The sequence below is a fragment of the Salmo trutta genome, chromosome 37, assembly GCF_901001165.1.
Source record: "Salmo trutta chromosome 37, fSalTru1.1, whole genome shotgun sequence".
NCBI classification, from domain to species: Eukaryota; Metazoa; Chordata; class Actinopteri; order Salmoniformes; family Salmonidae; genus Salmo; species Salmo trutta.
In genome coordinates this window covers 25,058,316-25,070,618 of record NC_042993.1, presented here as the reverse complement: position 1 = coordinate 25,070,618, position 12,303 = coordinate 25,058,316, and the positions used below count along the sequence as shown (strand labels likewise).

The window sequence follows — 12,303 nt, the reverse complement described above, 5'->3', positions numbered from 1 at the left end:
AGGACATTTTAATACAGTTTGTGAAGAAAGCTTCAAATGAAAGCTTCAAATGTTTCCACACGTAGACATGGAAAACACTCTCTTACAGTGGTACCCAGACTACCCACATTACACTTCTACAGGTTCCATAAACGATGTACAAATACACACAGAGATACAAAAACATCCCGCGATAACAAGCATTGAGTTTCCTCTCACATTTCACAGACGCACACAAACTTGAGGCAGTGGTTTAATGCCAAATAAACTGGTACGACTGGTCAGACGGGAGGGAGCGAGACACCGCGGATGTGAAAGGGAGGGATGAAGGAGGACTATAAAGAGGAAATACCGTACACAGATTGACAGAGAGAGAAGGGAGAGGGGGAAAACTGGAGGAGTACGGTCCACTTGGCATGTTAGTGTCTTGGTGTGTCTCAATGGAGATGCAAGGGACCCACTGAAGGGGATATTCTCCACTGGGAAAGTACTCTCTGAAGGACCATCTCTGACAGACTGGTACATGTCAGCTACCCCCACAGGTAAGTGTTCACCATCATGATGAACTTGTCATTGTGAGAACTCAATGTACCATACTCTCTCAAATATAGGCGCTATATTGAATCATTGAAAATCGTATTACTATTTGCACATACTATTTGCACATGCAATGTTGATGACCGTCACAACTAACGCAACGTTTGTTGAGTAACTGATACAAAATTCCATAGTAACTTACTCTACTTGATAATGTGTTAAAGTATGTGAATTGAACATTTCAGTAGCTCAGCATTTTCAGCTCTACAGTTCAGAACACCAAGACTGTTTTGAACGTGTTCCTGGTCAATAAGCTCAAATGTAACTTACATTTTACACAGTCGTACAGACCACTGGCTATGTCTGGTTTGTCGATGGCTCATTCATATTCACAAGCGAACAGAGGGCATGAAACCTAGCATGACAACTCAAAAATAGCATTGGCTTGTGTTAATGGAATTCTAGTCAATAGACTATATGGCAAGTAATGAGTTATGGTATATTCATAGACTAAACTACAGTTGAAGTCGGAAGTTTATATACACCTTAGCCAAATACATTTAAACTCAGTTTTTCACAATTCCTGACATTTAATCCTAGTAAAAAGTCCCTGTCTTAGGTCAGTTAGGATCACCACTTTATTTTAAGAATGTGAAATGTCAGAATAAGAAGAGATAGTGATTTATTTCAGCTTTTATTTCTTTCATCGCATTCCCAGTGGGTCAGAAGTTTACATACACTCAATTTGTAGTTGGTAGCATTGCCTTTAAATTGTTTAACTTGGGTCAATCGTTTCAGGTAGCCTTCCACAAGCTTCTCACAATAAGTTGGGTGAATTTTGGCCCATTCCTCCTGACAGAGCTGGTGTAACTGAGTGAAGTTTGTAGGCCTCCTTGCTCGCACATGCTTTTTCAGTTCTGGCCACACATTTTCTATGGGATTGAGGTCAGGGCTTTGTGATGGCCACTCCAATACCTTGACTTTGTTGTCCTTAAGCCATTTTGCCACAACTTTGGAAGTATGCTTGGGGTCATTGTCCATTTGGAAGACCCATTTGCGACCAAGCTTTAACTTCCTGACTGATGTCTTGAGATGTTGCTTCAGTATATCCACACAATTGTCCTTTCTCATGATGCGATCTATTTTGTGAAGTACATCAGTCCCTCCTGCAGCAAAGCACCCCCACAACATGATGCTGCCACCCTTGTGCTTCATGGTTGGGATGGTGTTCTTCGGCTTGCAAGCGTCCCCCTTTTTCCTCCAAACATAACGATGGTCATTATGGCCTAACAGTTCTTTTTTTGTTTCATCAGACCAGAGGACATTTCTCCAAAAAATACAATCTTTGTCCCCATGTGCAGTTGCAAACCGTAGTCTGGCTTTTTACTGTGGATATAGATACTTTTGTACCCGTTTCTTCCAGCATCTTCACAAGGTCCTTTGCTGTTGTTCTGGGATTGATTTGCACTTTTCGCACCAAAGTACGTTAATCTCTAGGAGATAGAATGCGTCTCCTTCCTGAGCGCTATGACGGCTGCGTAGTCCCATGGTGTGGAAATTGTAGACTTGTGGAGGTCTACAATTTATTTTCTGAGGTCTTGGCTGATTTATTTTGATTTTCCCATGATGTCAAGCAAAGAGGCACTGAGTTTGAAGGTAGGCCTTGAAATACATCCAAAGGTACACCTCCAATTGACTCAAATGATGTCAATTAGCCTATCAGAAGCTTCTAAAGCCATGACATCATTTTCTGGAATTTTCCCCAAGCTGATTAAAGGCACAGTCAACTTTGTGTATGTAAACTTCTGACCCACTGGAAATGTGATACAGTGAATTATAAGTGAAATAATCTGTCTGTAAACAATTGTTGGAAAAATTACTTATGTCATGCACAAAGTAGATGTCCTAACCGACTTGCCAAAACTATAGTTTGTTGACAAGAAATTTGTAGAGTGGTTGAAAAACGAGTTTTAATTACTCCAACCTAAGTGTATGTAAACTTCCACTTTCAACTGTATATTTCCCTGTCTTTACCTATTTGAGATAGACGAGGTAAATTTTGTTGTCATTGCTAGAAATGCACTCCCTATGCTCTTTATGTTGCCTGAACTAAATTAGCTCTCTGTGACAAACCAATCGCCTTGTCTCACCGACAATCACATTCCTCCACAGCTCCTCTGGAGAGACGTGAAAAACCAGAACCTCTCTTCACTCTCCATCTGACTCCAGCCATCACAGCTACGTCTACCACAACACCTCCGCCTGCCTCTGTCCACCATGAGTGACGACAGGGAAAGACAGGGTGCGGATGGAGGGTACGGGGCCGAACAGCCGCCCAACGTCAAACCCAAACCTGACAGTAAAGACAGCATCAAGAAGGAGAAAAAGGAGAAATCCACCAAGGTGCGTAGGTCCATGAGCACTGACTCCGAGAGAGGAGGGGGATCTGGGAGAAGGAGGGAGAGAAAGAGAGACAAAGGGTTGAGGAGGGAGCGTGGTAGAAGTGAGGAGAACAGGAGGCGAGATAGGGCTGGAGATGACAGCAACCGGAAGGAGTCTGACCCCCAGGAAAACGACTTGGAGGACACTGAGTGTGTGGTTTGCTTCTGCGAATACGACAATGTCTTTAAAACCCCCAAGCTGCTCTCCTGCGGGCACACCTTCTGTCTGGAGTGCCTGGCCCGGATCAACGTCACCTCCTTAGAGCTTAAGTCTCTTTCCTGCCCTGTGTGTCGAGAGCTCACCAACCTGCCCCATGGCCGCAACCTGCCCCAGCTGGGCAACAACCAGGACATCTTCCGCAAACTCCCTCCAGAGATGCAGAGGGCGCTGTCCGTGCGCTTCAAGCGCAGCAAGGGCAAACTGGTCCTCAAGAAGCCCCCTCCTGGTACTACCAGCCTGGCCAAGTCCAGCCTCACCCTGCCCACTCTCAAGAAGCAGGACCGGCAGGCCTCCAGCAACCTCCAGCTGGGCACCATGGATCAGGGCCTCGCCACTGTCGTGGACGTGGGTCGCCCCCCTAGTAGGGTCAGAGGTCGCCTGCGCAGGATGTTCCGCTCGGACCAGTGCTACTACACCGTGATGGCATCCATCATCACCATCACCGTGGTGCTGATGCTGATGGGCATCCTGGCCTTCATGGTCATGCCCAATGTGAACCTCCCCAACGGCAGCAAACCCAACCAGGGGAATTCCAGCCAACCACAACCAGGGGCTCACTGAGGAAAAGAGGGGATGGTGGTGGGATGAAGGGAAGTAAGACCAGAGGAGAGAATCACTCAGATATTTTGAGAGGACAAATATTGTCAGTGATCCTAATATCTGCCATTTCATTTTCTTTACTAATACTCAGTTATGAAGAAAATGTGAATCAACTGAAAAGAAAGGTGACCCTGAAAGCACTAGAGCACACTCAACTGGGGTCAATACATAACAAGGACCATGTTGTTTATGAAGGACTGATGCACAAGAAGTACTAATGGGAAAAGGGTCGCAAGAGTTATTTTTTTATCCACCATTTTGTCTTCCTTCCTGCAGTATATAGATCATGAACATGGAACATTTACCCAAATGTGAACGGGACAGCTATTGCGGTGAAGTCAGAGAGGACAATTAATGTTGTCTGGGGAAATGTAATTCATTATAAAGTTGTGTACTATGTAATTGCACTGAAGTCTGCAATGGAGAATTATTACAAGTTACAGATTATTTGATTACACTGAGCATTATCTTATTCTTTACATTGCAAAGTAAAAATGTTCAGCTCAAGATTTTGTTTTACATTCATTGATGTCTAACTAATGTATATTTACATACAAAATATGAATATACATGTAGAGTTCAAATAAGAATGATACATTTGTAAAATGTTATTTAAAAAAAAAACTATGGAATAGGTCTCTCTTGCCATAGCAGAGGTATCCTACCACCCTGAAATGAATGACATTTCCAATAGACCCAGTGCCATGTCACATGCCGTTGCCTTACAGTAAAACCAAATGTGCTGATTTGATTTCTGATAAGATCTTTGCCTGGCGGTACGTTGGTCGCACATTCCTCTTTTAGTCCCATTAGAGAATCACTTTCTTTTCGTTTTTATTTTTGTTTTTATACTATTTCCTGACAGGTTCAGTGTGTGTGTGTGTGTATGTGTGTGTACTGTTTTAACATTTTACTGAAAGCTACACTATACAAAACATTAACAACACCTGCTCTTTCAATTATATATACTTACCAGGTGAATTAAAGTGAAATCTATGATCCCTTATTGATGTCACTTGTGAAATCCACTTCAATCAGTTTCGATAAGGGGAGGAGACGGGTTAAAGAAGTATTTTTAAGACTGGATTGTGTATGTGTGCCATTCAGAGGGTGAATGGGCAAGACCAAAATATTTAAGTGCCTTTGAACTGAGTATGGTAGTAGGTGCCAGGCACGCCGGGGTGCAACTCACTATTAGGAAGGTGTTCCTAATGTTTGGTATACTCAGTGTCTGTATCAGTGAAACAGTGTCACTCATGACTAGTTTTAGTTGTAGTAGCTATGTTTTCCATTCTATGGTTGTCAGTGTGACAGACACACATCTTACAAGGTGTGTTCATAATGGAAAGGAGGCAGTGACATTTGACAGCATGACTAAGCGTATGTGTTGTATAACATGCAAGCGTTTTATTCATTGTTTAAGGAATATGCTTTTAATCATTAAAATATAACATTTGAATCGTTACCTAAAAGTTAATGTTGTGGTGAGGGCAGAAACAAGACTCCTTTTGTAAACAACCAAAAACTTTGCTGATGCTCGGGCCACCACTTGACCTAATCTGTCTATGCGAGTATGTCTTTGTCTTTTTTACAAGCAGGTATTGACATAAGTCTATTTCAACCACTGTTAACCAGAACAACCTGTATTTAATTTGATGTTCTTATGGTAAATTAATTATGGTAAGTAATGCTTATGGTAAACACATTCATTATTTGTTCCCACTTTATAGGCCTATTTAGGGATGCTAAAGCAAATAATTCTATGCACATACTATAGGCAGGTACATTGTAATTACGTAGCATTCATGTCTCTCTTTCTCTGTGTGTGTGTGTGTGTGTGTGTGTGTGTGTGTGTGTGTGTGTGTGTGTGTGTGTGTGTGTGTGTGTGTGTGTGTGTGTGTGTGTGTTTATAGAGGGACATACAATAAGGAAAACAATTTCAGATAAGCTGTTTAAATCTCCCCAGAAATATATCACAACAATCATTGTTAATATATTTTCAAATATTTGAAATTGTGTAAGCCAGAGAGAATGCCAGATGTTGTCAATTGTGACTTTATATCAATTGTCCATAGGCTATTTTATTTTAATCAATTTAAACCAGTTTTATGCAATCTATTTCAACTTTGTGCGGGGACCAAACCTCGTTCACAATTCCTCTCAAAAAAGTTTGTAGCCTATGCATTTTCTGGACATTGACCCACCCTCGTTGGCAAAGTCTACTCACAACCCCGGCCCGGGCGCAGCTTCTGCTTGGGTAAACCAGACTCCGGCCCGGCCGGAGCTTCTGCTTGGGTAAACCAGACCCTGGCCCGGCCGGAGCTTCTGCTTGGGTAAACCAGACCCCGGCCCGGCCGGAGCTTCTGCCTGGGTAAACCAGACCCCGGTCCCGAAAGACCCTGACGCAAACTGGATATAGGCCTAACCGTGCGAGTGTTCAGGTTGAATAGCTGTGTTGTCAAACATGGATATGTTTTCCTCTTGAATTACAGTGCTTGCATAAGTTTATGGTAGCTGTGTGACAATATAATTAACGTTGAGGACAGTCACCACTAGAATATCGAGAATGATGGCTTCTTCCCCTTCTGCTTCTGCTTTGTTTGCTGTTCTACGGTGTCATGGGAATATCCTAGCCAGGAATCAAGCAAAGAAGAAGCGGCCTGCTACCTCGGGATACAGCCTCGGACTGACTTGCGGAGCGGTATGCGACTGCGTTCTGCCAAAACGAACTCCCTCAGTATGGAAGTCATTTTTTCAAGGACAACGACTTCAGTTTGGAAATGGAGTGTCTGTGGAATATAAACCTGAGTCGAACAGCAAAACGAGAGATTATGAGTCAGGAAATTATACCTGTCAAGCAAAGATTACGGAGCCAATAATTTGCTCGCCAGGGGCCCCGCGCTCCTTGAATGTGCCAAATGCCCAAAATTAAAAATGACATTACTTGTAGCAACTATGAGAAAAAAAATTTGGGGGACAAAATCATAGAAACCTCCCGTGCCGTTTTGAATGTGTCCATAACTTGGCACAATAAGGAAATAGGGAAAATATGATCGCTGATTTCATCCTAAATGGTTGGTCTACTCTAAAGAACAGGTGCTTATTTTTCACCCTGTTTGTGCCTGAAATCATGCATGTGAAACAGGGAGTGTTCTGCAGGTCCAGGCCAAATGATGTAGGTGAAGCTGCCATGGAGGGACAGAACACACAACTGATCAGAGGAAAAAGCCCCTCTGTCAGAAGTAGAGGTCAACAGGTGAGTGAAGAACATTGAGATTTCATAATTAAGCCTCTGCCATAGTCTACTGTGCCTGAACCACTGAATATTTGTGTGCTACACCCAATGAATACCATACTCCAATGTAATGACAAATATGTCCAAACCAGTGCACACCCATACACACAAAATATGCATAGGCGACACTCCCAGGCCCCAGGGTGGAATGTCCAATGTGAAAACACACTGTTGTTTTAATATTTTCAAAGCACTTTGTATGGGGAACTGACTTCCAGAAAGGCCATGAACAGTAAGCACCTGCCTTTGAGACACGCTGCATGATGACATGTTTTCTTATCAGTTGATAAGTCACTCAGTTGTTTTGACAATCGCTTTGCTGTATGAAAGCCAAATATCACTGTTAGCTCTGAGGTTTATTAGAAATAAACAATAAATCTGACAGATTTTTTAAATATTGTTCAGGGAATAATCAAGCTATAAACTCCATCAAATCAATCGAACGCCCTTTTGATTTCACCGGATACTCTAAATTGTTTGTAGTTTTTTATTGATCTGCAGATTGCATGTACACTGGGTGTACAAAATACTAAGAACGCCTTCTTAATATTGAGTTGCAAGGACTACAAGGTGTCGAAAGCGTTCCACAGGGACGCTGGTCCATGTTGACTCCAATGCTTCCCACAGTTGTGTCAAGTTGGCTGGTTGTCCTTTGGGTGGTGGACCATTCTTGATACACACAGAAAACTGTTGAGCATGAAAAACCCAGCAGCATTGGAGTTCTTGACACACTCAGACTGGTGTGCCTGGCACCTACTACCATACCCTGTACAAAGGCACTTAAATATTTTGTCTTGCCCATTCACCCTCTGAATGGCACACATACACAATCCATGTCTTAATTGTCTCAAGGCTTAAAATCCTTCTTTATTAACCGGTCTCCTCCCCTTCATCAACACTGATCGAAGTGGATTTAACAGGTGACATCAATAAGGAATCAAAGCTTTCACCTGGATTCACCTGGTCAGTCTATGTCAGGGATGGACAACTTTGATGGGGGTAGGGACCACAAAACTTTAGAACATTCTTATTACAAGTTTAAGATAGCTGGCCGCTAGACTAACTTACTAATCTAAATAAAATGGCTGACATGGGCTAATTGAGTGAGCGCTGATGCACAACCAAATTTCGAAATTGCACCGTGTGTATTCTAACTCAACAGTACGTTGAGACCCCGACAGAGTTCAGCGGGCCTACAAAAGGGGCGCCGCGGGCCGCATGCGCCAGTTGCCCATCCCTGGTCCATGTCATGGAAAGAGCAGGTGCTCCTAATGTTTTGTACACTCAGTGTATAATTTCACCCCTTGTTAAACACAAAATGTTCCATGTATTGTCACGAACACAAAGGAGTTAGGAATCTATTATCACACGACTAAAGGTGCACACAAATGGGTGTGTGATTGGCTATATAAGCCTATCCTGTTGCATAATGATGCCAGATTACCTTACTAGAATGAGATATAGGCCCAGGGTCAACTTTCTTCTGTTGATTCTCGACAGGTGTCAACTGTGATTGTACAGTAACATGATATTTATCTTTATTGGGCTGAAGCCAAATTTGGCCTTTTTGATGAATAACCAAGAACAATGACATATTTTGTGGTCTGGAAGATAATAGCCTACGCAAAATGTGATTTTCCTGAAATGTATGCCTATTGATTGCTTCTTGATTCCATTAGTTACTGGAAATGCAATGGTAAGTAGGCCTATGATCAATAAAGGCCTACAGCCCTTGTGCAGAATGCAGTATCTTTGCATTTGTAAACATGAAAAACTCTTATTTATTATTATTTTGACCATATAAGACATTCATGAAATATGAACATATCTGGAATATTAATATTTATTGGGAAAATAAAAGAACATTAAGAACATGACAAAAAAAAATTCTCCAGAATACATGCATCTAAGATAGGTATGTTTAAGACTAGTACACAGGGTGATACAGTTTAATGACTATGAATCGTACTGGATTTGCTCAGCCCTATTTGGTCCAGTTGGGTAAATTCTCAAGGTGACGGTTAAGGCAGGACTTCCGGTAAAAATGAGCTATCCGGAAGTCTACACTCTTGTGTCTTGAGAAAACAAATGGCAGGAATGAAACTGTCGAAATGAAGTTGATTTGATAATGAAAACAATCCAAATTGAAGTGTGACGACGATAGATTATTTCATCTTCACTTGCTTATTGATCCTGCATATTGTCATCGAAGAGGTTCGTGAAACGAAGGAAGAAAAGGCTACAGAGACCGAATTCTACGTTATGAAACTGGAGGTAAGTGCTAATTTCTGGGAATTAAATGTCCTAAAATTAGCTGCCTAGCAATTCGGTCGAAAGATTATCTAGGTCCAATATAGTTATCAAACAATGGATGAATTACTCCGATAATAAAGTAAATATGTCGCATTTCGGGGGTGCGTGGCGAGAGCTAGCTACAGGTGATGTAAAAATCGATTAGCCTATGAATGTCACCTTTCCAATATGGCGTTCCCTCCAACTATCTACAGTGGGCTTATAGTTCATACATTTGTACTCGATTAATGTAAGTGACAGTGACTTTGTTAATTGACTATCTTTTGAACCCTGTGCTTTATCTATATCCATTTTATCATTTCAGATTGACAGGGAAGGTATGAACTGAAGACCAGCGCTTTCATCCCCTAACCAGCTCACCTACCTCCTGTCCAAGATGAATCCAGCTCTCCCTCAATTTGTCCCTCATACCTTATACATATTCCTTGTCTTTTTTTGACTCAGGCTTTACCTCATTATGTTAACCTGCTTATGTTTTCATTACTTTAATACAAGATTTAAACTAACCAATTAACCTCTCCACATGTCCTTCTTGTGTTGTGCATTCCTTTGTCACAACTTATTTACAAACCCAGTCCTCCTAACTTCCTTTCCCTCGTAAGTTGTTTGGGCCATGCTCCGTAAGAGAGGTTCTGCTATTCTCTGTGGTGCTTTTCTCTTTGTCGCCTGGAATGCCGTCGTGGTCCTCTATCTGTGGGGCCGACCCCTGTCTGGTCGAGAGGAGATGGATGGAGGACGAGGAGGGGCTGATTTGGCTGGGGATGTGATCCACATGGCAGAAGCCTTTGAGGCAGAGCTTGAAATGCAGAGAAAAATCCTGCTTCAGATACAGGGTCATTGGTCACTATGGGAACAACCCAATGAGAATGGCGCCAGCAGAGGTGGCCCCCCTCAAGTGGTCATTCCCATCTTGGTTATAGCCTGTAACAGAGTTACTGTCAAACGCTGCCTGGACAAACTCATAGAGTACCGCCCCTCAGCTGAACTCTACCCAATTATAGTCAGCCAGGACTGTGGGCATGCGGAGACTGCACAGGTGATTGGTTCTTATGGCAGTCAGGTAACTCACCTGAAACAACCAGACCTGTCAGATATTGCCGTGAGACCAGAACACAAGAAGTTCCAGGGCTACTACAAAATCTCCAGGCACTATCGCTGGGCTCTCAACCAGGTGTTCAACTCTCTTTCACATTCCTCTGTTGTTATTGTGGAAGATGATTTGGAGGTAATCATTTTCTCTACTCTGACTTGAAATATGCATTGAAGTGAAATGTTAAATCCACTTGTTTTGTGCTCTTCATTGTTTACATCCTTTCTAGTTGCCAGTTGAACAACTAAAAAAACATTGCTTTCCATTCTCTCACTAGGTGGCACCAGACTTCTTTGAGTACTTCAGATCCCTTCACCCAATCCTGAAATCTGACCTGTCTCTGTGGTGCGTGTCTGCCTGGAATGACAATGGTCGGGACGGCTACGTCGACCCTGGTAAAGCAGACCTCCTGTACAGGACAGACTTCTTCCCTGGGCTGGGCTGGATGATGCTCAAGGAACTCTGGATAGAGCTGGAGCCCAAGTGGCCTGGTGCATTCTGGGATGACTGGATGCGTCAGCCAGATCAGCGCAGAGATCGAGCCTGTATTCGACCCGAAATATCCAGAACTTTAACCTTTGGACGGAAAGGTGTGAGCCTAGGCCAATTTTATGACAAATACCTACGCTACATTAAACTGAATAGTGAATTTGTGCCTTTCACCAAGCTGGATCTGGCTTACTTGAAGGAGGAGAAATACAAGGAGATCTTTGAGAAGCAGGTTTACAGTGCGCCTTTGGTCAAATATGAAGAGGTCCAACGGGGACAGTTAAAAGGAGCAGGTCCATTTTGTCTACACTACTCAAGCAAAGATGGTTTCAAAGTGTTGGCCAAAAACCTGGGCGTGATGGAGGACTTGAAGTCAGGGGTACCACGGACAGGGTATCGGGGAGTGGTCAGTTTCCTGTCAAGGGGAAGGAGAATCTTCCTGGCACCCCCTCCGGGATGGAGCAAATATGACCCAACCTGGAGTTGATGACAAACACAAAGGACTGAAGAGGAAAGGACTCTGCACATTAGATAGTACTATGGCAACAGAAGTGAGACCAGTGAATGCCAGATGTGGACCTATGGCTTTAAGCTATTATGAGATGCCTATCCTCTCTCTTCCATTTCTGATGTTTGGTTTTTCTCCCCATACTTCTCAGGATTTTTCATACACTCAAAGAAATATATTTTTTGCAATGTGAGGTTGGTATAGTAGGGTAGGTATCGATGTCGTTATTTTCAGAGATTTATTTTTGTTATACTCTAATCATGCACATGAAATTCAATGCAACATCCACTTCGATTATTCTCAGTCTTGTTAGCAATTTCTGGGAGACTATCTGTTACTAATCTCTGTCAGATTAAAAATGTATTATCTGTGGTGTGTTCAATAATGGTGGTGGTCAACTAGTGATTGGTCCTAAAGTATAATTGCTTCACAATATTTAGTTAATCTTTTGGAGAACTGTTTTGACTATTTTAACCTGGTTATAATAATGCTTAATGTTTTTCCCAAAGAGACGGCTACTGAAGTGTGTATTTATTTAAATGCAAGATACACATCACAAATGCTGTATGTTATGTACTTAAGGAATTAAATTCTACCAATCAACTCTGCCGTTTATGACATTTGTTTCTGCCTAGGTTCCTTTGCCATATTAATATATATACACGTTAAGGACACCTGCTTTTTCCATGACATAGACTGACCATTTCGCTACACCTGCAATAACATCTGATAAATATGTGTATGTGACCAATAAAATGTGATTTGATTTGAATCCAGGTGAAATCTATAATCCCATTCAGCGGGTGAATGGGCAAGACAAAATATTTAAGT

The 12,303-nt window shown here is 42.3% G+C and overlaps 2 protein-coding genes across 2 annotated transcripts; both read left to right on the top strand.

The window, feature by feature from the left end:
- The first annotated feature begins 317 nt into the window (after positions 1-317).
- On the top strand, positions 318-4,783 carry LOC115177031 (E3 ubiquitin-protein ligase RNF183). The gene is made up of 2 exons (XM_029737482.1): positions 318-521; positions 2,689-4,783. The coding sequence occupies exon 2, from the start codon at positions 2,794-2,796 to the stop codon at positions 3,736-3,738; it is 945 nt and encodes a 314-aa protein (XP_029593342.1). The 5' UTR covers positions 318-521; positions 2,689-2,793; the 3' UTR covers positions 3,739-4,783.
- A 4,261-nt stretch (positions 4,784-9,044) lies between these two features.
- LOC115177027 (alpha-1,3-mannosyl-glycoprotein 2-beta-N-acetylglucosaminyltransferase) lies at positions 9,045-12,075 on the top strand. The gene is made up of 3 exons (XM_029737472.1): positions 9,045-9,346; positions 9,690-10,610; positions 10,753-12,075. The coding sequence occupies exons 2-3, from the start codon at positions 9,999-10,001 to the stop codon at positions 11,449-11,451; spliced, it is 1,311 nt and encodes a 436-aa protein (XP_029593332.1). The 5' UTR covers positions 9,045-9,346; positions 9,690-9,998; the 3' UTR covers positions 11,452-12,075.
- Positions 12,076-12,303: the final 228 nt, after the last annotated feature.